This window comes from Pinus tabuliformis, chromosome 8 (genome assembly GCF_031772625.1).
Source record: "Pinus tabuliformis cultivar Carrire ecotype Pingquan chromosome 8, CPIR1, whole genome shotgun sequence".
Taxonomy (NCBI): Eukaryota; Viridiplantae; Streptophyta; class Pinopsida; order Pinales; family Pinaceae; genus Pinus; species Pinus tabuliformis.
In genome coordinates this window covers 318267435-318293724 of record NC_142294.1, presented here as the reverse complement: position 1 = coordinate 318293724, position 26290 = coordinate 318267435, and the positions used below count along the sequence as shown (strand labels likewise).

Genomic DNA, 26290 nt, shown 5'->3' with positions numbered 1-26290 from the left:
TTCCCTTGCTTCATTTGACCCTTTTGTCTCTCTCATTCCACAGGGCAGCGCCTTGGGGTTTGGAAGTGTTTACACTGCATATATTTCATTTTGCAGAGGCCATTTGGGCCCCTCCTACACTCGTAACTTTTATACTGTGGCGTTAATCATCTACAAGAGGAAGTAGGTATGCTTGCATAGGTATTAATTTAGCATTTCTTTCATACATACGTTGTATTTCTTGTCAAATTTAGCTTCCCCATCTGCCCTAAGCTTAATTAATTTTTTCGAGTGACTTGCAGATTTTGAGTCGTGGTATTAATTGCATTGATGAATCTAAAAGGAGTTACAACCCTGGGTAGTTATGTGGCTTTGGGTTTGAGTTTCGGCGTTTCCACCACTGACCACAGAGGTAATTCTTGAAATCATTGTGGCCTTTTATGGTAACTTCATTCAAATATTAACTCAAGAGTTGGTAGTCCCCAGCTTAAATTTTACCATTCTCAATTTGTTTCAGATGTTTGGCGAAGGTTAGCTTGGAGGTTGACTTCACCATTAACACGGGTAAAGAAAGAGGGTTTTTTTTAAAGCTTTTGTAACACCCCAGTGAAAAGTAAATATTTTGTTTACTTTTATAACATAAATTTGGTAAATCATGGGCTAAGTGGATTAGCCTAATGGAAAGTTTTAATCTTTAAAATTTTAATTGTATTCTCAAAAGGTTATGACAAGTTTTGGAATTCATAGGGAAAAGACCCTAGATGAAAATATTCATTTACCATACAGTTAGAGGATAATTACTTCCTTCCCTTGAGATAAATCATCTTAGTGGGAAAAATGAATGCCAAGGAAGGCCAAAGAAAAAAAGTTGGAGGCGCCTTGAAAGAAGCTAGAAGACATCGAAAACCATGAACAAGAGGTTGTTAAGGTGAGGCAAGACGCTGCCAAAAGAAGGGTATTCTTGAGCTAAGCTCGACTAAGAGTGAGTGGAAGCCCTAAAACAAACTTGGGAGTCTATGGGTTCTTAGATGCACTAGGTAGTCTTGATGTGAGAGAACGAACCTTGTTAGTTCATTGTCCATCTACTATTCTAGAATTAAAAGGGATAGGGGGGAGAATTGGATGTAATTTCCATGCCTATTGGCTGGGAGGTGTGGTCTTTCCCCTAGTTGAATTCCTTGATTGTCTAAATTGAAACAATACGGATAAGTGTAACTTTATCTCTGTAAAACTGATGAAGTTTCTGCAAATAATGTAGGAAATGTGTTTCTATGAATCTTACAGGATATATGAATGAAATTGAATGAGATCGTAGTCTGTAATTGAATGGCATATGTACTGTGCAAAAGGAATTGTTACTTGGTATTTTATTTTCTTGAAGTTGTAATAGTAAGGAAAGAAATAAAGAAAGTTATGGAACATGTGGAAAAACAAGATGTATACAAATAGTACGAAAGTGGTGGCAAATGTACTACCTAAAACTAAGGTTAGTCCCAAGGGATAACTATTTCCTTTTCCCGGACCAATCCTTATTCTATCAATTAATAGAAGTTTGGTTACAACGACAAGTTCCTCAAAACCCCAAAAATTAATATTGTTACTTACATGCGAAAAAATAGTTTTCCATTGCTGGGGTAAGAACTATCAAAAAAAATTTATTGGAACACATAAGAGTGAGGAAATTACTATAATCTATGACCATATTGTATGCAAGAAAATAACCAAAAAAATGACTGTATAAGCCTACTTATCAACATAATATAAAACATAACGCAAACGTTCTTGTTAGAATTTAAACTATACAAATATATATATATTTTTTTATAGAAATTCCTCAGGAAAATAACAATAACTCTAATTCACTCAAGAGTAATAATAATAATATTACATTTAATAAATTTAGGTGGACTTAATAACTAGAAGAAAATCCCCCTAAAGAAAAGTTGGAGGGAAATGTAACCTTGTTGCGTGTAATCAAAATGTTGCCAAGAACTAATCAAAACTGCGGTTTTATACAAAATCATTTAACAACTCTGATTAGCCTGGGGCACCGTATCAAGTTCTGGGTTTGCTCGATTCTCTTTCAAGAAACGCATAGAAGGGTAGAAGACCGTAGGAGCTGTATTAATATTTGCAACTAAAATTGAGATTACGTGGGTGGAAGCTTCAAAATACGAGGCAAACCAAAATTGAGGTTTGTTGTCACAAATCTCAAAGCATCTGTTAAGGTACCAACCTGGAAAGGCACCATAGAGTCAATCTAACCGAAATTGTAGGAATTGAACTTATACCTAGAAACCCTAAGGAAACAAAATATACATGAATTATTAAGAGTCACCCAGTGCGCTGAAATGCATGTATATCACTAGAATGAGAAAGGGAATAAGAGAAGTGTGAACTAAGTTACAGAAATATATAGTATATTTTGGGGTTACATTAACCTATGAAAAGGAAAGAAGACTAAAGGATTCCAATACCTGGTTCTTTAAGAGAGCTAGCCCAAACCGAGGAATTGATGAAGTCCAGTCAAAAGGGAACCACGGAAAACCCTTTCTGCTTTCGTTTTTTTTGTCCGAGTAAAAGGGTCTCTAGGGTTACATGAAGACATGTAAGATTGAGGTTAGAATAACATAAACAAAATGATTGCAAGTTAAAAGAAAAATGAAAAAGTAAATCATTAAATGGGTAAAGTGAAACTGGAGCAATATTTTTACTCCAATAACCATAAAAAGGGAAAAATAAATAAATGGAAACTATGTTTCAGAATCGGCTGGGGAAGCCCTACTGTAGCAACCTAGTCTAATAAGTGAACTGAGCCGACCCACCAAGAGGTTTAGGAACTAGCCTAACTCATGGTGGCTGATTTTCTCGGGCACTCAAGCTCCTCCGTCTAGAGGCAACGACGAGAATGAGGGTGTAGGGCGACTATAGTAATGGTTGGTTACCCTACATGCCCCTGACGATATCCTCATCGTAGATATCATGCGAAGCTCATTCACCGTCATATCTCTACCCAATAACGTATGGAAAATAGTTTGCATATGAAACCACCTGGGAACAGTAAGTGGGATGTACATTTAATATCATAAGGTAATTACAACATGTTTAATGGCATCGAACCGGAAGCATTAAAACATTCCAGTAAGCCTAGAACCTGTTGACTCATGTATACATGTAATGCTTAGTGCAAGAATGGTGAACAACTAATCATGTGTCATAATGAGATTGCGCATAAGTGAAAAAATAACATGCGGAAAGGTATCAACGCTGAAGGGTTCAACATTGTGGCCTGTTTAAGGGCATAAGGAGAAAAAAAATGCTATGAGTACTTCCACTACGTGAATTAAGATATCAAATATTTGTTACTCATAGTACCCTTAACTATAGGAACTAATACGTTGAAGAGAAAACAGTTGTGTGGTCGATCTAAGTATTAACATTTGTTAGGTACCAAATCATGTGGCGTGACTTTGGGATAATGAATAGAGAAGAAATGTATGGTCTCTACTAAAAATAAGTATATGGCTAAAATGTACATATGTGTGTAAATTAAGCATGGTATCATCCTATACGGATAGATAATAACCAATTATCAAATGTACTTGTGAGCAGGAGGGGTGTTGCCCCTGAATGGCTTAGAGTTATTAGTATAATGACTACATGTTTAGCTGCAAGACCCCTTCGATGAGTTGTAATAATTGTGTTTTGATCCATAAATAATAATATTAAAAAAAATATGTCAACGTGTTTTAAAGTTAAGTATATAGCATGGATTGTTGAAGAAAAAGAATACAGATATAAAAGAAGGAAAGAGATTCGTGCAACATTGTAAAACCCTCACCCTAGTAAATACACTTTATGTTAAAAGAAATATTGGAACCCATTATAGGATAATAAAAAAATTGATATTTATAATCGATTGAAAAAGAGGGAATCATATATAGAAATTAAAACTTAAAAGAGTTGATAACCCTCCACTACATAAAAGAAAAATATAGTGTAGTGGTATACTCACGGAGGTCGATTGGCATAATTAAAGATAACTCTCGTAAACAATGGATGGAGATACATAGTGTTCAAAATTAAAAGATAATGCATATGTATGAATCAATGTTGAGTGATGGAGGGGGTTGAAACCATGTCACTAAATTTTAAAAACTAATACTGTAGATGTTAACAGTAGTGACAATAAAAGAATAAAATAAATCTATATGTGCACAGAATACCTTAGGTGTAAATAAGTCCAATGCAGCGATACTCGTTGGTACAAACCTCTTGATTGAAAAAAAATTGTCTAAACTTATAAAGAAGTAAATGAACTCTTACATTGAAAACTTCTATAATAAAGGGAGGCATAATAGAGTGATTGACACGACCCATCAATAGAAAGGATTGTGACAATCAAGTGAGCGTGAACTATAATGAAACTGCTAAATAGAATATATGATCAAGGACCATTGAAATAGAGATAAGTTGTGACAAATGGTGAAAGAAGGTTAGTCTCAGAAACAATAAAGTAAATAGTATGATTGAGGTTTTTGTCAGAAGCAACTTGGCAATTGTATCTAGGTTATTCCCCAACACGAAATAGATATGGAAGCACATCATAATAGTACTACTAAGACCCATAAAGATACATGTTGAGCAAGTGTAAAGTGAGTAAGATAAGAACTGATTTCAAGAATATGAAATGTACTATAGAAAGAGAGTAATGGCCGTAAAACATAGGAAGAAATCCAGATATTTTTTTCTTTTTGAAAAATTTTGTACCTTGTTACAAGCTCATAATATTGAACCATAGAATTATTCACTCAAATTTGAACAAATCATTCAAGGGAAGATAACAAGGGAAAAAAAGATAATTTATTTTTTCCTCGCAATTGGAAAGGTTAAGTATGATGGAAAAGAAGATAACAAGGGAATTTTGATTGATCAAAATGATTGTTAATTTGATTTATGGTACCTAGGGAGTTGAGATAAGTTGATGTGATAAGATGAACCGGATTTGTTGCACACTAAATTTCATGGTTAAATTAGTAGAACTGCAGAATATATATATATATAAAAGTGTTAAAGCCACATAATACAATTGCAAGCTACAAGGGAGAACTCTTAACCTAGTTGTCGCTGATTCTATGCCTTCCCTTTAAAGTTTTGGAAGATAACAAATGTTAGAAAAGGATAACATATGAAATATGCTTGATAACATAATATACGACAATGGATGTGGATATTAATACTATGAGAAGGTTGTTCCCTAGTGTGAATGGCAGGATTGACAGTGGTTACAAGTAAAAACAAGAAATGGGGTCATTAGAAATACATAGATGATTCAGTAAGTAGCTCAGAAAATGTGGTATAACAAAAAAAACTATGTTAAAAGAATTTTGGTATGCTTTTGGGAAGGGCAACATGATATCACTCAAGGGTACCCTAGAAAAGTACCTTAGAGAACTTCGAAATGACTTTTACAGGCACAAATGAAGTCTTATAAAAGGATTTATTAGAAATAACATATGCATACAAACTCATTACGTCAAGAACACCACAGTAACATGATATATTGGAGTTACTGAAAGACACAAAAGATTAAAAGGGGGGATAGGACCCCACGTAACCTACAGACACCTTAATCAGTAATTTACCGAATAAGAATGGATGTAAACCTCAAAGAGAGAGTTGAAAGGAAATCATGGGTAACGTGTGTTAAGTACCGAATAAGAATGGATGTAAACCTCACAGAGAGAGTTGAAAGGAAATCATGGGTAACATGTGTTAAGTACCGCTGTAAGGTTGGTGATGTAAAATTCATGTTATCTTTTATTGATTTTAAAACATGTATGTATTACTCTAGGGTATTCCCTTGAAATTTCATAGTAGTTCTCTTAGTATTACCTTGTGCTCTAAGCCTCAATGGTTTATTGGTAAAAGAAAAAAAGAAAAGGAATTAAATTAAAAGAAAAAAGAGGGAACTGAGTCATAAAACCTTGATTTTGAATTCTACGTAGAAATATTAACAAAGTGGACAGGATGAGATCTACTTGAATATGGACAAAAATAGTATTTTTCGTAGAAGAGATAAGTTGTTGCGGCATGTTTGATAATGTAAAATTATGATAATACCTAAAGAATAGATCATTGTTTTGTGAGAAAGCATGGAGACAAGTAGGAAAATCTTTCTTGAACCAACTATTAAAAAGGGGAAGAAGGAAGAGATTACTGTATGAATGGTACAATAAGATAATTGGCTATTCTTAAGTTGGGATAAAATTGTTGTTATTAACCTTCAAAGGACCTTAATTGTTAAATTTATTACAGTAAGATGCTTTTAAAAAAATATAATATATGAATAAGACACTGTAAACCATGATGTAGGAAAGGAAAAATCCTATTGATGAAGTTGGGATAGTCAATATGCCTATGAGCGAAAGGGGAAGAGAATTTTGACTGCACACAAAAGTAAATTTACATAGAAATTTCATTAATAACCTGTCATAAACTGTAATGGAATATGGAAAGGGCCAAAATTATAGCAATGTTGCAAAGTCGGGCTCTTGGTTTTTCCAAACAAATAATAATAATAATATAGTAAAATTATGAGCAAACAACCCAAAATGGGCATAAATGAGCTAATTTGGACCCATAAATAACAATATAACCACCTTGAATAAGGCAGCGACAAGGAAGTTATCATAAACTTACTAGTTTATGCATGATGAATGCATATGTAACATTTGAAATCAAGATGAAGGACATAATAATGCTACTAAGTATGATAATGCACTAGCTACAATTTATCATGAGAATGAATAGTTGGTGGTCACTAAAACATTATTATCTTTATGTAAATAAGTGAAAATGGAATTTGTATGAGCATGGTCTAGAATTTACAGTAGAACCACACTCTAGCATTTTTTTCGAGTAACATACCCATTGGTAAGTAAAAAGGATTTATTACTACGGTAGATAAGGTTGTAATGATTTTGCTAACTCCTATGGATGCAGGGTGTAGTCATTACTAGCTTTCATGGGGTGTGGTTGTTGATCCTTGTTGGTTTGTGATGCATATTGATAAGCATTGTTGCGTACATAAATAATTGTTGGTGCCTATTGTGAAGTGTAAAATGACTATGTATATGCTTTTTAAATGACGATTGATGGATAATTAATGACATATTTAAGATGGTGAATGTAGGTCAAACTGGATGAAGCAATCCTGGTTGAACCTTGATGCATTTTAGATCAAAAAAATAATTCTACAAAAGTAAGTCGTTGCCCTTGTTTCGAAGCACTTCAAGAATGAGAGGCCATCTCAGAAAATAAGGATAAATAATTTATGCACAAAGCATATTCAAGACTATTATAAAAATGAAAAAAAACATAGAGGACATTATCTCACTTGAGCGCCGGGAAGATGTAACACCTTTGATTGAAAAGTAATTATTTTATTTACTTTTGCAACAAAAATTTGGTAAATCATGGGCTAAGTGGAAAATTTTAATGTTTAGAATTTCATTTTAATTTTATTCGAGGCAATCCTTGGAATTCACAAGGAAAAAACCCTAGATGACAATTTTCATTTACTAAACAATTAGAGGGCAGTTACTTCCTTCCCTAAAGATAAATCTTCTAAGTTGGAAAAGGGAGTTCCAAGGAAGGATGGATAGAAAACGTTGGAGGCATTTTGAAGGAAGGTAGAAGACATCTTCAACCTTGAACAGGATGTTGTTAAGGTGAGGTGGGATGCTGCCAGAAAGAGCGTAAGAATCTAAGTTGGAAAAGGGAGTTCCAAGGAAGGATGGATAGAAAACGTTGGAGGCATTTTGAAGGAAGGTAGAAGACATCTTCAACCTTGAAGAGGATGTTGTTAAGGTGAGGTGGGATGCTGCCAGAAAGAGGGTATTCTTACGCTGTGGAAGCCCTGAAACAGACTTGGGAGTCTGTGGGTTCTTGGCTGGATTGGATAGTATTGATGCAAGAAAATAAAACTTGGTATGTCAATGTCCATCTATTGTTCTAGAATTAAAAAAGCTCAAGGGGAGAATTGGATGCGATTTCCATTCTCAAGAGCTGGAGGAATGGTATTTCCCCTATTCGAATTCCCTAATTGTCTAAGATAAAAAATACATACCTTTATGTTTCGAGAACTCATGAAGTTTCTGCGAATAATGTAGGAAATGTGTTTCTATGAATATTGCGAATAATGTAGGAAATGTGTTTCTATGAATATTACCAGATATATAAATGAAAGTGAATGAGATAGTAGTTTATAATTGAACGAAATATGTACTTGGCAGAAGGAATTTTGAGTTATAATTTTATTTGCTTGAAGTTGTAATAGTGAGGGAAGAAATAAAGAAAGCTATGGGATATGCTGTGTAAAACAATATGTATACAAATAGTATGAAACTAGTAGGAAATGTACTACCTGAAATAGGGTTAGTGCCATGGGATAACTAGTTCCTTTCCCGAGAACAATCCCTATTCTATCAATTAAAAGAAGTCTGGTTACAACGATAAGCTCCTCAAAACCCCATAAATTAATATTGTTACTTACATGGGAGAAATAAGTTCTCCTTGGATTGCGTAAGAACTATCAGAAAAATTACTGTAACACGTAAGAGATGGAGGAAATTACTATAATATGTAACCATACTACACGCAAGAAAATAACGAACAAATGACGGTATAAGCTTAGTTATCAACATAATATAAAACAGAACTCGAACGTCACTACTAGAATTTAAACTGTAGAATAATACTATTTTTATTATAGAAATTGCTAAGGAAAATAAAAAATAAGTCTAAGTCACTCGGGAGTAATTACAATATTACATTTAATAGATTTACGAAGACTTAATAACTGGAAGAAAATCCCCTAAATGAAACTTAGAGTGAAATGTAACCTTGTTGCGTGTAATCGAAACACCGTCGAGATCTAATCAAAACCGTGCGTTTATACAACATCATTTAACGACCCTGACTAGACTAAGGCACTGTATCAAGTTCTAGTTATGTTCGACCCTCTTTCCAACAATGCAGGGAATGGTAGCAGACCCTAGGAGTTGCATTAACATTTGAAACTAATACTTAGATTACATTGCTGGAACCCTCAACATATGAGGCAAACCAAGATTGGAGTCTGTCGTCCTAAATACCAAGAATCGGTAAAGGTACCAACTTTGAAAGGCACCATAGGGCTAGAATTAATGCTATTATTAGAGTTTCTAGTAAGAATTTTTCCTGGTAAGAGAAACCTTGAAAACATACTTGGTGGAAAAACAATACTATGAAGGAATTAGCAGGTGGATTCAATCCAACCCAAATCATAGGAATTGACCTTATACCTCGAAACCGTAAAGAAACAAAAAATACTTGAATGATTAGCAGCAACCTGGTGCACAGAGATACTTGTATATCACCGGAATCAGAAAGAGAATAAGAGAACTATGAACTAAGTTACATAAAGAGAATAGATTTAGGGGTTACATTAACCTATGAAAAGGAAAGAAGAGTAAAAGAATTCCAATACCTACTTCTTTAGGAAATCTAGCCCCAACTGCAAAATTGATGAAGTCAAGTCGAAAGGGAACGATGGAAAACCCTCATTGTTATTTTTTTCTATCCAAATAAAACGGTCCCAATGGTTACAGGAATACGGGTAAGAGTGAGGCTAGAATAAAATATAAGAAAAGATTGCAAGTTAAAGAAACATGTATAAGTAAATCATTAAATGGGTAAAGTGAAACTAGAGCAATATTTTTCCTACAATAACGCTAAAAAGGGAAAAAAATAATTAGAAATGGTACTTATGTTTCATAACCGATTTTCGAAGCCAACCTGTCGCAACCTAGTCTAATAAATGAATCATTCAGACCGCCGAGAGGTTCAAGAACTAGGCTCAACTCATTGCAATCGATTTTCACAGGCGCCTGAGCTGCTCTGTCCAGAGGCAACGATGAGAATCAGAGTGCAATGCGGTCATGGGGATGGCTGGTTACCCTAACTGTGCTCGAGGATATCTTCATTGTAGATCTCATGGGAAGCTCACTCACCATCGGATCTCTGCCCATTAAGGTATGGAAAATAGTTGGTAAATGAAACCACCTAAGAGGAATAAGTGGGATGTATATTTAATATGTAAGGTAATTACAACATGTTTAATGTCATCAAACTTCCCAGTAATCCTAGAACCGGTTAACTCATGTATACATGTAATCATTAGCGCAAGAATGGTGAACATCTAATTGTGCATTATAATAAGATTTCGTATAAGTGAAAATGTAACATGTGGGAATGAAAATTTAAGTGTTTTCATATATGTTTTCCTTCATAATTCTTTTTCATCTTTATTACTTAATGTTTTTACCTTTGCTAGTATAGTTGTCCATGGGAGTTGTTACATATTTCCACTTTTGGTTGATTAAGTCATTGCTTTTGTATACACATACACTCTGTGTAAGGGTGTTAAGTAAAATAAACATCGTGTGACTACAATCATGATTTGCAGTGAAATTTCCTTCCATTCTTCTATCCAATAATGAATTCATTTTAGCACCAATGGTTTCTTAAGTACCTTGTTGCCACCTTGTTTCTGGCCTCATTTTATTTTCTTGGGTTTTCCTTAAAATCCTCATTTTATGCTTGTGAAACACCACTCGAATTGTTCTGAGCTCTATTGTGTGTAGGGTTTGAACGTCGATCGATTTTCCTTATGACATGTATAGCATACTCTTCCTCTCTTATGAAAAATGTAATTTTTTTTACTTGTTTTTCACTAGAGATTTCTAATCACCTCTCCATGTATGAAATTAAAAGTATATTTTCGGTTCAAAGGGTGCATTTCTCACTGGCGTTTCACTTCGCCTTCCAGTTCTAACATTCACTCACTACGCTACAGGTCGGTTACTTCAAGTGTTCATCCCCCGGGTACATAAGAAAATATTCCACGAATTTCTAAATTATATTTTCCAACCAGATCAGGATTTCTTCAATTTCATTTGAGCATACCTTACGAGGGTCTTAATTCCAATTATACAATGGATATATTTTCAACTATTTTTACTTTTATGGCCTTAGGCCTCCACTTCAATGGAATATTTTCGATTGGATTTGAGTTAATAATTATATGAAAGTTAATTTCAATATGGTTACTATTCTTTGCGTGAATGTTCTGTGTATCTAATCCTTTCTATTATTATTTAAGATATTGAGGGTTTATGGTCTCAAAATTATAATTGTAGGTTACAACTCCTTATAAGTAAATCATGGGAACTTCCTTTATTGGCTTATTTCTAGAAAAACAAGGGCAGCTGCGAGGCAGCGAGTCCCTGCATCAAGTTAACATTTAAGGTCTACTGACTCCCGGGCACATGAGATCTGCATGCTTAATCAAGGACATGTTGAGCAGCGTGTTTTCTATAGAGACGTCTGCCTGAAATCCCGTCTGAGCCATGTGGGCATGGACGCGTTTACCATCTGCAAGGGCTTAGCAAAGAAGTATAAACAGAGGAGTCACACTGGGTTAACATTTAAGGTCTACTGACTCCCGGGCACATGAGATCTGCATGCTTAATCAAGGACATGTTGAGCAGCGTGTTTTCTATAGAGACGTCTGCCTGAAATCCCGTCTGAGCCATGTGGGCATGGACGCGTTTACCATCTGCAAGGGCTTAGCAAAGAAGTATAAACAGAGGAGTCACACTGGTCAATAGTATTGAGAATTTGCAGCGCTTCATTGCACGCTGCTCTTAGTTCCTCACTCATTGATGATGAGAGTTGCGTTGCCATTGGTTTTAAGAGAAGCTGTGAAAGCAGTTGAAACAAGCAACTTATATTGATATCATATATGGTCATAGTAATGGGATTTATACATAACCAATACACGTGAACAAGTATAACACATGAGTAACCATGATGATTACAAGAAGCGGGCATACTTCCAAAGCTAATGTAATCTTCAAGCTCAATGTTTGACTAAAAGGATAAACTGACTGAAGCAACAGACAACAGCTGTCGAGCTTGAAGCAGATTTGGTCTAATCTTAACACGGTAACAGTGTGATGCCTGGTAGTTAATGACATTTGAAAATCTCATTTATGACATTTGTTTAATATTGCATGAAAGCCAAAATGGAGTAAAATGCCGATTATTGCATGATCAAACTAATGGAAGGAGACACGAGTAACATGATAACTAACAGAATCCAGGTCTCTAATAAACCCAAAAGAAAACAAGAAAAGCAATGGAATTCTAACTTACTGTGTCGAGGTCCCATGAACTCCACATAGAAATTATTGCTTGAATCCTCTACATTCTTCATTTTAAAGCCTTTCATCATACTGCCCATTGACCAACACTTTCCAGTTAGCCAACGCACAACGAACTTCGTATGATTTCATGTAAAAAATGTTATGAAACCCCAAGAATTTCATAAAGCTTGTAGTATCTTATGAAGGAGAAGGGAGAAAACCATGATATGGCATTACTTTACAGTAACTCCAAGCCATAACAGATTCCCAGATGAACAAAGAAAAAGATATATCATATATTATGGGATTGGCTTTGAAACTTACAGCTTCATGATATCTCTATTCCTGCGGTTGCCTGGTCGACTGGACATGGTATTCAATTGAATTCAAAACCCAACTGTGCCTTTCTGAGGTATTAAAGATTTAGTTGGGGCATGCAGCCTATAATCCACCACAGCGTTCCAAAAGATCCTTTCCGCTTACAATAACATTTTCTTCAATACGTGACCAAAAAATTAAGAAGCACAGAACTTTAAAGCAGAACAAATGAAATTATTGACTAAATTATATATGAAGTGGCAAAATACTACATCTCAGCAATGTTGGGATGGTAGATCCTATTCATAAAACGAATAGCTGGTGGTGTGAATGGATAAGCAGTTGATAATTCCACATAAACCGTCCACACTCCATCTTGGTAAAGACCTAATTAGATCATGACAAACAGTGAATTGACAACGCCATTAAGACTTAACAATAAGTAAATTCATATATGAACTCAGGGATTGAGACAAAAGCCGAAGCAAACAACCTACATGCAAAATGGCAATGGGTTGTGCCAGCGCTAAGAGATATGTACAAATTTTCCAATCTTTTCAACTGGGAAAACTTTAGCAATGTAATTTTTTCTTGAAGTAGCTCAGCTTGTCACCTAGAATAATTCGAGAGAAAAAGAAAACAGTTAACTCTCAGTTCATTGTAGCTTCAATACAATGTAACCTAATTTACTAAATTATTTTCCCTGGCGTGGGGTATTTCCTATTATAACTAACAGAATCCAGGTCTCTAATAAACCCAAAAGAAAACAAGAAAAGCAATGGAATTCTAACTTACTGTGTCGAGGTCCCATGAACTCCACATAGAAATTATTGCTTGAATCCTCTACATTCTTCATTTTAAAGCCTTTCATCATACTGCCCATTGACCAACACTTTCCAGTTAGCCAACGCACAACGAACTTCGTATGATTTCATGTAAAAAATGTTATGAAACAGAAAACTCTGTTCAGATTCTCGGATGCATGATGAATTGTTTGTGTTGCCTCCCATACATATATACAGTAAAGTATAAACCATAGACTAAAAGGATAGACTGACTGAAGCAAAAGACAACAGACTGCACAAGAATGAATTTGAAATCCACAGTCAATGCACACTTAAGCAGGAATAGAGGAATGGAAGCCAGCCAGAGAAGAAAGACGAAAACTGACATATTATAGAGGTGCAGTCGCTGGACAATATCTGTGTACCCTACAAGAAATGACTGAGAAGCCGGGAAAATCACATTCCTCATTAATACTACGGCATGAGAAAATGTTTTCATCTCATCAATGGTAGAATCTGGAATGCTGATAGCAGTTTCGTCCACAACATAAACAAGCTTAAATTTTGTAAGTTGATTGAACTCTGTTAGCACAACACTTTCATCAGATTGTATCATGATTCTATTGGTCATGTTGTTGTAACCACTCTTAGTTAGAGCTGAAATAATGGGCTCCATGATACTAAGATTCCTTTTCAATGATATAGCTCGTGCATTCTGTGAAAAAAAGCAAGAAACAAGATACACTTTATAGTATCATGAGTTAACATTTATTTCATGAGCTAGTTTATATTTAACTCTTCAGATTTCTAATCAGATTGAAGAACTGTACCTCTATGTTGATGATAACATGAACATTTCCTTGACTCTCTGCAAACTCTAAAAAGGCAGACAGATTTCTTAGAAGATTATAACCCTCTATATTAAACAGGCTGTAAATGTTTGCTGCACAGTACAAGAAATTCATATCACAGTATTACATCAGTTGCCCTCTGAAATACTAAACCTGTTATATTTTAGCAGAGTTAAAGTTCTCCATTATTATTGATAAAAAGAGGGAGAAGTTAGCAATGTACTATCATTTGAGGAACAATTCAAATGATTACACTTTTGAAACTTTGGAAATTAACAGGTGTGCGAGGAAGAGATTTTCTATTATTTTGACTGTTTCAGCCAACATGGATCAGACTTACGTGTCAAGCTTTGAATTTCATTCCATGTGAGATCAAACGTGAAGATGCCTGGCCGGTTATTTGGGGTATCTAGCACCATTTTGTTGATGCCTGGTACGGTTGTTAAGCGAGATGGATAAAACACTGAATTTGATACGATATTTGTTCCTATCATAAGGTCTGGTGATTCCCTACAGATAGGAACACCATCTTTTGTTATTTGAACAGAGCAATCAATGTAGTCATCTCCATCTCTTATTGCAGCCTGATAGGCAATATCCGTACAACCTGGGTAGTCACCGCTAGCTCCATTGTGAGAAATTATTAATGGTTTTCCTGGAACCACCAGTTGAAGCACAGTTAATGTTAGCAGTCCATGTACAGTACTCCAGAATTTCAATATTTCCAGCAGCAACTATATCAGAGAGCTAAACGACGCAGTTAAAAAATGGCTAAAAGGCAAGCAGGATATGAAGTGAACTGTGCACCTACGTTGGAGGATGTACTGACATTGCTCTGAGCATAGCAAGCTGTATTGTCATTAATCCACAGAAATCCAGTGAGTTTATAGTTTTAAGAATCTTGATCAACAAAGAAATATATTCAGAAAGAGATACATACTTATTATTATAAAAACATTCTGGCCTTGAAAGACATAAGAAGAATTATAGCCCTACATGGGTAGGGGATTGTACAAATTGATGGAGGTTAAGTAGCAAGAAAGCCATACCTATAGCCTCTGACGTTGTTACAGAGAAATCGGTTAGGATGCCATCAACTGTGAAATTCTTGTTGTCCACGAACTGAAGATATTCCCTTATTGGATCATAGCTATAATTGTAGCTCATGCCATATTCATCATTGGCAAAATTAGCAGCAAATATTTCCAGCCCTGCAGAGTGTGCATCTTGTACAATACTTGTAGGTGCTTGTAAATATAAGTTTGTACCGATAGGCCAAATGTAGTCCTTTGGAACCATGATTCCAGCAGCAAATGTCTTCACAAATGTTAAATTTTTTACGAGGGAACCATATGTTGCATTTGTTGATGGGTCCACATCTTCTTTGCCCAGAAGCATCAGTATTACTCAGATGTAATGGCAATTAGCTGTCTTTTATCACGATCTGCCACTAAAAGATGAGTTTTCTAACCTAAAATGATTATCATATGTATTATCTCACCCTATTTCAATGTCCGTGATAATGTTATGAAAAGCAATATAATATTGAAAAGCAATAAATCATGTTATTGAAAAGCAATATATCAGTCATATATAAAATAATAATATTATTACAAATAGTAACATATGATATATTTTGATAATATAAAGTTATAACACGTGAAACGAGATCTTCTAAGTGATTTATTGATAGAACAACCACGTGTACCGAAATTTCTTCGCCAGATGCCTAACACATTCATTTCTATGCTAACACATTCATTTCTATGTGTCCATAGGATCTTGGCTTGTTCTTCATATAAGTTGTTAGTACAATAGCATAGAAAAGACAATAGCTACAGTCCACGAGCGCTTACGCATTAAGTGAAATAAAAAACGCTGGGAGAAGAGGTGGGCTAGGATAAATACCTGAAATTTCATTACTTATGTGCTTCGTGTTTGCTCGCTAAACAAACACGACTGTGCAACTCATTCATCCCCTCCAGCCATTCATCTTTCGAATCTGCAAAAACTGAATGAAGTCGGGCTCCTGGCAAGGAGCAGTATAAGGTTCATTATGAGCCTTTCATTGGCCTTCCATTGGGTACTTGTGAAGTTGCTAAGGTCTCTGTGAAAGGGAGTGGTGCTGTTAAGAAGCAGCAGAAGAAATGTGTGAAGCGGAATAGGAAGCCGGGTGCAGCGTCAGCTAAAAGATGAGCTTATGTTTATGGAGAATGATGAGGCTGGTTTCATTGAGAATAGTCTCAAATTGATTAAGGGTGCAGCCTTGGGGAGTGGTGTTGTTAAGAAGCAGCAGAAGAAATGTTCTGCTTTGCTACTGTTAAGAAGCAGTAGAAGAAAAGTAGAAGAAATGTGTGAAGTAGAATAGGAAGCCGAAATGTGTGAAGAGGAACAGGAATTCCCCTGTAGTATCAGCGAAAAGATGAGCTTATGCTTATGGTGAATGATGAGGCAGCTAAAAGATGAGCTTATGCTTATGGAGAATGATGAGGCTGGTTTCGTTGAGAACAGTCTCAAATTGATTAAGGGGCCAGACTTGGTGGAGAATACGCATAAGCATAAGCTGATGGAGCCGCACTGAATGCCAATGGAGCTGTAAAATTCAGTAAGTACCAGCAACCCCAAAAAATTTAAGATGTTTTGTTTACAGTTTTGAAATTTTGATGCTTTCAACAAATATGTAAACTTATGTAAACTTCTGAATGGAAATTGATCATTCTGCAGAAAATTAGAATTCAAAATGTTGTGAATTAATATCCTGAAAAAATGAGATGAGATATATTACATGTAGAAGGTCAAAAATACTGATTAGTAATTTCACCTTAAGAAGCAGGCCTCCATCCAGGAAGCAGACCTGCGTCTTGGAGAGTGGTTAATCTCATAGGCAGAACGTCTTCGACCAACGTCTTGGACAGTGGTTAATATCACAGGCAAAACGACTTTGACCAAACGTCTTGGACAGTGGATCTCCTCCCTCAAAGCAAACCTGCATCTTAAGTGCCATGGGTTATTCTCCTCCCTCACAGGGCGAAACAGGTTTGATGAATAGTTCTGGTAAAGACAGTGGAAATAGGTTTGATGAACAGAACAGTTTCGATATTAGTTTGCCACTTGTATCCTCATGCATAACCATGCCACTTGTTTTATTTTCTGTATATCTATGAGATCACTGAAAAAGCAATATTAATCTCTAGCATTTGTACCTATCGAATTAATGTTAACATTAAAACAAGCCCGTTGACGGTTAGCGAGAATGCAGCAGGCGTAAAACCAATTTAAGCTATGCTCGAGCCTCTTCCGCCTCGGGAAGAGGCCAAATAAGATCGCAAAGTCTCAGGTGGAAATGGAACTTAGGTTATCTGGGCACATCGGCGCACAGGGCATTTGCAAACCTTAGCATAATCACCGAATAACCCTCAACAGCGACTAAGAACTAATGCTATATCCCACCCGAACGATTACTATAGTCCCTACCGAATCCCAGATGGCAGGGACTAATAATACAAGATTTTATCATGACATAAGGGTATCGGAAAAATAATACAAGATTTTATTAGGACATAAGGGTATCCGATTTTGGTGTAATTGTGACTATATTTTTGGTTCTCTTCCACCATCTTTTGGAATGTTAGCTCGTACTATAACTATTAAGTGGCTTTTTTCTTGAGTTTTATGGTGATCAATATTTAGGTATGCTTCTTACAGTGTTCCCATTCGTATTTATATGTATGTCCTTGCATTCGTGCAATCTTTGCGCATTACTATTATATAAATAACATATATATCCTACACAATTTATTTAGAGTTCGTGGAAGGATAAGCTATGAGCTATTTCGCGTTAACTAGGATTATAATGCCTTCCATACATTATTTAGGGTAACTTTGTTTATCCTTGACTACAGGATTCATTCCATAGTGATATACCCACTCTATATATCGATACAAATTTAATACAGGTTTTGTTCCTTTATATCTTGAAAGCTGAGTTTTAATTTATTTGTAAAATCTATATACGAATCTACTAGAGGGTCTTGACTTTTCTAAATATTGTATACCATATTTTCTGGATATATAGAAAATCGTTGTTGTTATTGTCAAGAACATTAACTTAGTATATTTAGAGTTTATCTCTCTTATCGATTTCTAATGAATCGTCTAGTCATGTGTGAGGTTGTTCCTATATTTTTTATAGTATTGAGGGGAGTTGTGAACCTTGTCGACCATACACAATTATGTAAACTAGTTTAACTAACGTGTAATAGACCCGTGTACACAATCTTATACAATTACAGGGTTAATATAAGCTTGTGTTATCTTCCATTTATCTCTATAGCTAATTTACAAATAGAATGTTCCATATTTACACATAAAAGAAAACTTAAGGATTTGGTAGATTATCTTTCTGTTATGATTACGTATGTGCTCTATATGACATAAAAAATTATAACATGGCTTCTATAAATTTGATAATGATAACAAATTCCACCTTATTTGTGTTCCTAACGTTCTTTTATCCTTTTCGGGTAACCTTTCCTAAAATTGAATGCATCTCATTCATGCATATAGGTTCAACAATGAAGATAATTTTTTTACAAGGATGCATGTCTATGCTTTCAATCTAGTTTTATCAACACATAAAAATTGAATAGAGGATAAATTAAATATGAATTTACAATATAATTTTATTTTATTCTTATAACTACATAGGCGATACCAAATTCACAATTCTACCTTATGAAAACAAGATAATGTCTCATGCAAACTTATTCCTCCAAAACTCTAGTGTTTACATAATCACTTACGTGCATGCATAACAATTTTTTTGTTTGGTAATTAATGATTATATTCTCCACTTTCCATGTAGACATTAGCATAAATTTCATACAGTTATTATTAATAGAATAGAAATTTTTTATACTAAGACTGCAAAACATGACATATAAATATGCTAGAGACATGCATTTCTTTCATTAAAATACAACCTCCATATCATTTACAATTTTACGTCGATAATAGAACATAACGATGAATTCTAACCATATTTAATTCTTGGAAAATACTCGGGCACTGAGCATGTTCCTCCAGACCATGAACTGGTTCTGCTACTTCCCCCCGGAGCTAAGATATTCTTGCCACAAGAGTCAATGACCACCTTAATTCATAGGCAATTTCCTTTTATAATTTTCTTCTTAGCAAAGTTTTAACAACTTCCCATGTTAAGGCATGCAAACCTTTTTTCCTAGCCTTTTTTTCTAATATTATTTTCCTTTTTGTTTAAAGCCTTCCTTTTTCTCCTACAACGCTTTATTCCACCCTACTTAGTATCTTTCTCCAACTAAGTGATTTGACATGATTTTTCTCTCCCATGATGTTAAATCAATTTCTTTCTAATTATCTTCTCCTAGTGATTTTTAGGAGATTTTATGGAAGTTCCATCACATAGAATTTACCACCAACATCTTTCTCCAAGTTGGTAAGAAATCTTCTAACACTGATGCTCTTTCCAGAATTTTCTAAAATAATTTATTTATTATATAAACAATAATTAAAATAATTACATTACATCATCACAAAAGTCTAAACATGTCTTCCATGTCCATTCAATCCAATAATAGATCCATGTCTAAAATTGTCAATATTAAAAGGAAAAAGTGTAGAGGTGTTACATCTCCCCCCACTGTTTATTAAACATCGTCCTCAGTGTTTGTCCTTAGTTCTTTCCTTTTTGGAATGGGGCTAGAAAAGCTTTTCACATCTTTTCATCCATCTCCCAAGTGGCCTCCTCTAGGCTAAAGTATTTCCATTTCACCATAACCTAGGAATGGATCAATTTCAAAGGAAAGTTTCTCTCCAATCTAATATTTGAAGTGGTTCTACCTATAAATATCCTTCTAGTTCCACCTGTATCAAATTCAAATCAATAATATGAGATTTATCCTGAACGTATTCCTTTAAAAAATATACATGAAGAAAATTGTGTACTTTTATATGGTTAGGAAATGCCAGTCGGTATGCTACTGGGCCGACTCTATCTAGGATTTCAACATGACCACAAAACAAGGACACTAATTTGTCACAAGTTCATAGTATTAGAGTGCCATTTCTTGGTTTAACTTTTACATACACATGTTTTCCTACTTGAAACTCCATGCTTTTATCTTTTGGTCAACATAATTTGTCTTTCTATCCTATCAAATTGTTAGTTTATGTATAATTTATCTCAGCACTTGTTCCATTTCCTATAGTGCATCCTGTCCTAGGATCAAACTATATTTTAGTTGACTCCAGCTGAGGGGAGTATGGTGATTTCTTCCATACACATACTCAAACTCATTTTTATAGAACCTTGGTAACTTTTATTACAAGAAAACTCTGCTAATTGTAAGAAGTCCTTCCACTTGGTAGGTTGGTCCATGACATACATTCTTAACATGTCTTCTAGAATCTAATTAGTTCTTTCTATTTTTCCATCAGTTTGGGGGTGATATGCAGTACTAAAATTAAGTTGGCTTCCCATTCCTCCAAAAAAGGTTTTCCAAAACTTGGAGGTGAATTTAGTGTCCCTATTAGATATTATCATTTTCGGTATCCTAGATAACTAAAAAATTTCCCACATGAAAATGCCTGCAATTTGTGTTGTTCCAAATGTAGAATGTATTAGTATAAAATGTGTTTCCTTGCTTAGCTTTTCTACAACCACCATAATAGAGTCATGTTGCCTTCCTTTTCTTAGTAGTCTTGTAATAAAGTATCGAGAGGTCACTTCCCATTTCCACTCTGGAATGGGTAGTCAATTTTACAGTCCAAGTAGGTGTTGGTGTTCTACCTTTACCTGCTGACAATATACACACTTATACAAATATTCTTCCACTTATTTCTTCAAGCATGCCAATAAAAAAAAAATCTTAGTGCTAAGATCATTTTTTGATATCTAATATGTCCTGCATACGATTTCTTCTAAGGCTCATTTAAGATAAGGTTTTTCAAAACATTTTCATTTAGGATGTAAAGTCTATTTTTGTGGGTCAATAATTTTTCTGAATTTCCTACATAACATGGGACTTCTGTTTGTTGAAATTTTTTCTAAATTTTCTGATAAATTTCATCTTCCTGTATTGAATTTCTGATATGTTCAACAAAATTTGTTTTAATGTTTCTAATAGAAATTTCCATTAGTTAATTTGCATGTGTACTTAAATAATATTCTAATTTATTTTCTTTACCCATAATGTGTTTTATATCAAATTCAAATTCACTAATGAAGGTCATCCATCTAACTTGTCTACTATTTAGATCAGATTCGCTAAAAAATATTTCAAGCTAATGTGGTCTGTGACAAGTGTGAACATTCTACATAGTAAGTAGTTCCTGCACATTTTTAAAGCATGTATGACAATAAATAACTCTAAATCATATATTGCATAGTTTTTCCATGTGTTTGTAGTTTCCTCGACTCATAGGCCTCTACACAATTGTACTCCATTAGAACACCACCTAGTCCTTCCAGACATGCATCAATACACACTGCAAACTCCTTTTCCAGATATGAAATCTTACAAATTGGTGCTACCACCAATATATGTTTTAGTTTGTCAAAACAATATTGAAACTTAGTTGTCCACTCAAATTTTGTCCCTCTATTCTATAAGGAATTCATAGGATAGGCAAAATTTTAAAAACCCTCAATGAATCTTCTGTAATATCTTGTAATTCCCATGAAGGCTCTAACATCTGGCTCATCTTTATGTATGGGCTATTTGAAAATTTCATTGACCTTTTCAATAGCTAAATATATTCATGCTTTTGAAATGTCAAGACCCAGATATTGTATTCTATCTTTGTAAAATTCACACTTACTAAATTTTCCATATAATTGATGTTCTTTCAAGGTTTGCAGTACCATTCTTAGGTGTTTTTCATGTTCCTCTTCATTTTTGGAATAGATTAAAATTGCATCTATGAAAACTAGCACAAATTTATGTATGTACTTACTAAACACACTTTTTGTTAAACACTTTAATGTTGCAAGTGCATTTGTAATACCAAATGGTAGTACTACAAATTTGTAGTGACCATATCTAGTTCGAAAATTTGTTTTGTGAATATCTTCGTCATTTATTCATAACTGGCGATACCTTGTTTACAAATCAACTTTTGAGAATATAGTTTCCCCCTTCACTTGATCAATCAAATCATCAATGTGGGGTAGAAGGTATTTATTTTTTATATTCAATTTGTTTAGTTGTCTATATTATATGCACATTGTAAATAAGCCATCTTCCTTTTTAACAAATAACATTAAGGCTACCTAAGGTGAAACAATGGGTCTAATGTAACCTTTATTGAGCAATTCTTGTATCTACATTTTCAGATATAATAATTTTGGAACACTCATTCAGCAAGGATCCCTAGACATCGGGGTGGCTCCAGGTACTAAATCAATAGAGAAAATGATGTCTATGTGGGGATATAGTCCTGGAATTTCTTCCAATCATACTTCTTTAAACTCCTTGATTATCGGTAATTCATATAATGGTTTACTTTCTATCATCTAATTATTTTGTTCAATATGGATAGTAAAGTGTTGATGTCCTCTTATTGCACTTCTTTTCAACTGGAATGTTGAATTTTGTCTTACTAACATAGGTTTGGTACGCTTTTTATCAGTTATATTATCCCTTGTTTATTGACACAACTCATTGTCTTTTCTAAATATTTTACTACTACTCCATGCTTTTCTATCCAATCCATACCTATCAATAAACCATACGAACCTAAATGAAATGTGTTTAATTTCACTTCAGTTATACAACCATTTAAATTTACTGAACACTATTTTACATGGTCAATTACTTTCCCTTTTGTACCCATTGCTAGTGTACTAAACATGCATTCTTAAAAAAATTAGCCTTTCAATTTCACTTTTACACTATCTGGGGACTAATATATCTAAGACTAGCCCTTGGATCAATAGTACAAACAAAGGATGCTTCAATATATTACCTTCAATCTTAATCATGGTGGATTGGTTCTACACTTATGTATCTTCCAGTGTTGCACTTATCTTTGGGATATTTCTTGTAATATCATTCACTGTTGTTGCTTTACAGACAACTTGTATATTTTCAAGAGATATCATGTTATGTGGATAATCGCTCAATAGGTGAGGCCCTCCACATCTCCCAAAATTTAAAGGGTCTATCACTTTAACACCACATATATTTTTATTATTCAACTCCATTGGTTTTGACTTGGTTTGAGATTGAGTAGATTGGGGTGGATTATTTCTACTAAACTTTTTCCCTTCGTGACGCCTTCCAAAATTCTTCAAATATGTAGGCTTTTGTCTCTTCATTCCACTTGCCAATTTATTTTTGTCCTTACTTTGTCAATATTTGGACCCTCTTCCTCTATTTTTAAATTGTTGATAGCACAATCTTACTTTCCTCACTACTTCATCCATTATTTTAAGATTATCGCACTCAATCCTTTCTTTATAAGATACTTGCAAGAAGTTTAAAAATATCTATACATTGGCTTTCTCTTGCTTGATTTAGGTGACAGCACATAATATAATGGTGAGTTTTGAAACAAATTCATCCATAGTTAGTTGTCCCAGCCTAAAATCTTGGGACACCTTTTCCTTATCATCATAGTATTGTTCATTTAAGTGTTTAGACTTAAATTGTTTTTGTAATTCCTCCCATGAAACTTTCTTCTCCTTTAGGCCATGCATTATTTTGACCTACTCGTACTAGAGAGAAACTTTCCCCTGCAACTCATAAATTTTGAATTTGGCCTCAATTTCTATCATAATCATAGAATTGGAAGTACTTTATCGTATTGAGAAGCCACAATTCTACATCCTCCTCTTTTTCACCATAAAATGTGGGGGGTTTATTTTCTTAAATTACCGTTGTAACTCCATTTTCCTTTTCATTTTTTATTTATGTGCCTTTGGTAGGTTTCATTAGATTCATTACCACTTTCAGAATTTTTTTTTATGATTCAATGCTTTTCCTTTTTAGGGGATCTACCATATCTCCATCCTGCATTGTCCCCATAGGCTTATGCTCTTGACTTTTCAGTCAACTCCCTTATCAACTTTTCATGTTCCTTGCTAGCCTTAAGTAATCATTTGTGACTCATTCTAATATTGACCAATTCTTGCTATAAACTTATCACAATATCCATGGATTGTGTTGCTCGAGGTGTATTCTCTCCTCTGAATTCCACATAAATTCCCCCTCCTTCCCCAAGAGGTGGATTTGGAGATTTTTCCATCTGTCTTGCAATGTTGATTTACTTATGTACCTTATTATCAACAACAAGACCAGTTAGTTTTCATTCATTTCATATAATATTATATATAATCCCATACATGTCGTTCTCTTGCAGTGGTTCTACATAAGACTAGTTTTGAACCTACAACTCTAATACCATATGTCACAAAACTCACTTTCCCGTTTTTATTCTAGTCTATATTTACTAATCTTGTAAAAATTTTCATGTATACTATTATGTCATAAAATATCATATTCCCTCTAATAGTGAATGATGGAAAGTTTCCGTCTTGACTCATATAAGCAATTTATTTAGTATAAAATGTGTGTTCCATTTGCAACATTATTGTATATGATTTTAATGTTATTTCTTTCATTATATCTACTTGTTTTATTGAACATTTTACATCATTTTTACCATAGATCTACTGTCGGGTCGATAATCCACAGTGCACCGATAATTTACAGTTTTCCTATGTCAAAATCTCATGTAATAGAATACTTTTGGGTCTAGCTTTAATAATGCATTTGAATTTGTATCCTTTTATTTGGTTTCTAGTCTTTGTATTGCCTAGGTTCTTAAGAAGTAGTGCATGTGTGGGATAGAAGGGACATTCCAAAGATTATTTTACAGTATATGATATCATTTGGAAACCTCAGAATCGCCATGTGACATTTTTCCATGTGAATACCATGTGAAGGTTGTACTAGGTCTTCTCCAATGGTAGAGATCAACATGCATTAATCAAAGGGTTGAAATTGAAGTTGGAAAAGCCCTAACCATATGTCCTCATTTTCCTTGGATCATTCGCCCTTTTATTTTGTCTTTCCATAAGGCATTTCCTTAGGGTTGTGAAGTGTTTACACTCCATCTATTTATTTTTTCAAAGGCCATTTGGCCCCTCCTACACCTATAAATTTTCTACCATGGAAATCATCATCTAATGTAAGAAGTAGGTAGGCTCACGCAAGTATTAATTTGAAATTTCTTCTGTACATATGTTGTATTTCTTGTCCCATTAAGTTTCATTGTCTACCTTAAGTTTATTTTTCTTTTGGGTGACTTGCAGGTTCCGAATTGTTGTACTAATCACATGGAGGATTCTAAAAGGATTTACAACCCTGGGTGGGTCTAAGGTTTTGCATTCAAGTTTGGGATTTCCACTAGAGACCCCAAAGGTAACCTCTTGAAATCATTGTCGCATTCTACAGTCACTTCATTACAATATTAATTCTCAAGTTCATAGTCCATAACTTGAATTTTACCATCCTCAATTTTTTACAGATTTTTGTTGAATGTTGGTTTGGAGGGTGGATTTAGCGCAAACAAAGTTAAAGAAAGAGGGTTTTGCCTCATCTTTCCCCCTTTTGGTTGAGAAATTCATGGCTTTTGTATACACATATGTTCTCTCTAAGGGCGTTAAGGAAAATAACCCTTGTGTGACTATAGACATCATGTTGTGTGAAATTTCCTTCGATTCTTCTCCGTAATAAGAACTTTATTTTAGCACTTATGGTTTCTTAAGTACCCTTGCGTCCACCTTGTTTATGGCCTCTTTTTTCATAGGTTTTCCTTAATACCCTCATTTTATGCTTATGCAATGTTACTCTAATAGTTCTAAACTCTATTGGGCAGAGGGTTGGAACACAGTTGAAAATAATTAATATTATTTTGTATTAATGGAGAAAATGGTTACAAAGTTGTAACGTATCTCCCTAGTTTAGGATTAGTTCCTAGAGTTTAGAAGTTTGATTACAACTTCCTAATTCCTAGTATTGTATTTAATGATGTAATCTTTCACTGATGAATAATAGAGTGTACG

The 26290-nt window shown here is 34.4% G+C and overlaps 1 protein-coding gene across 1 annotated transcript in view; it reads right to left on the bottom strand.

Moving 5' to 3' along the window:
• Window positions 1–12816: 12816 nt before the first annotated feature.
• LOC149235415 (glycerophosphodiester phosphodiesterase GDPDL1-like) overlaps window positions 12817–26290 on the bottom strand; it is a 69822-nt gene continuing 56348 nt past the window's right edge. The window contains exons 2-8 of the mRNA XM_089368543.1: window positions 15234–15590; window positions 14992–15033; window positions 14525–14839; window positions 14164–14276; window positions 13627–14048; window positions 13344–13423; window positions 12817–12935 (exon numbers count right to left, since the gene is read on the bottom strand). Of these exons, the coding sequence (XP_089224669.1) occupies window positions 12817–12935; window positions 13344–13423; window positions 13627–14048; window positions 14164–14276; window positions 14525–14839; window positions 14992–15033; window positions 15234–15590 (1448 nt within the window). The remainder of the gene's footprint in view (window positions 12936–13343; window positions 13424–13626; window positions 14049–14163; window positions 14277–14524; window positions 14840–14991; window positions 15034–15233; window positions 15591–26290) is intronic.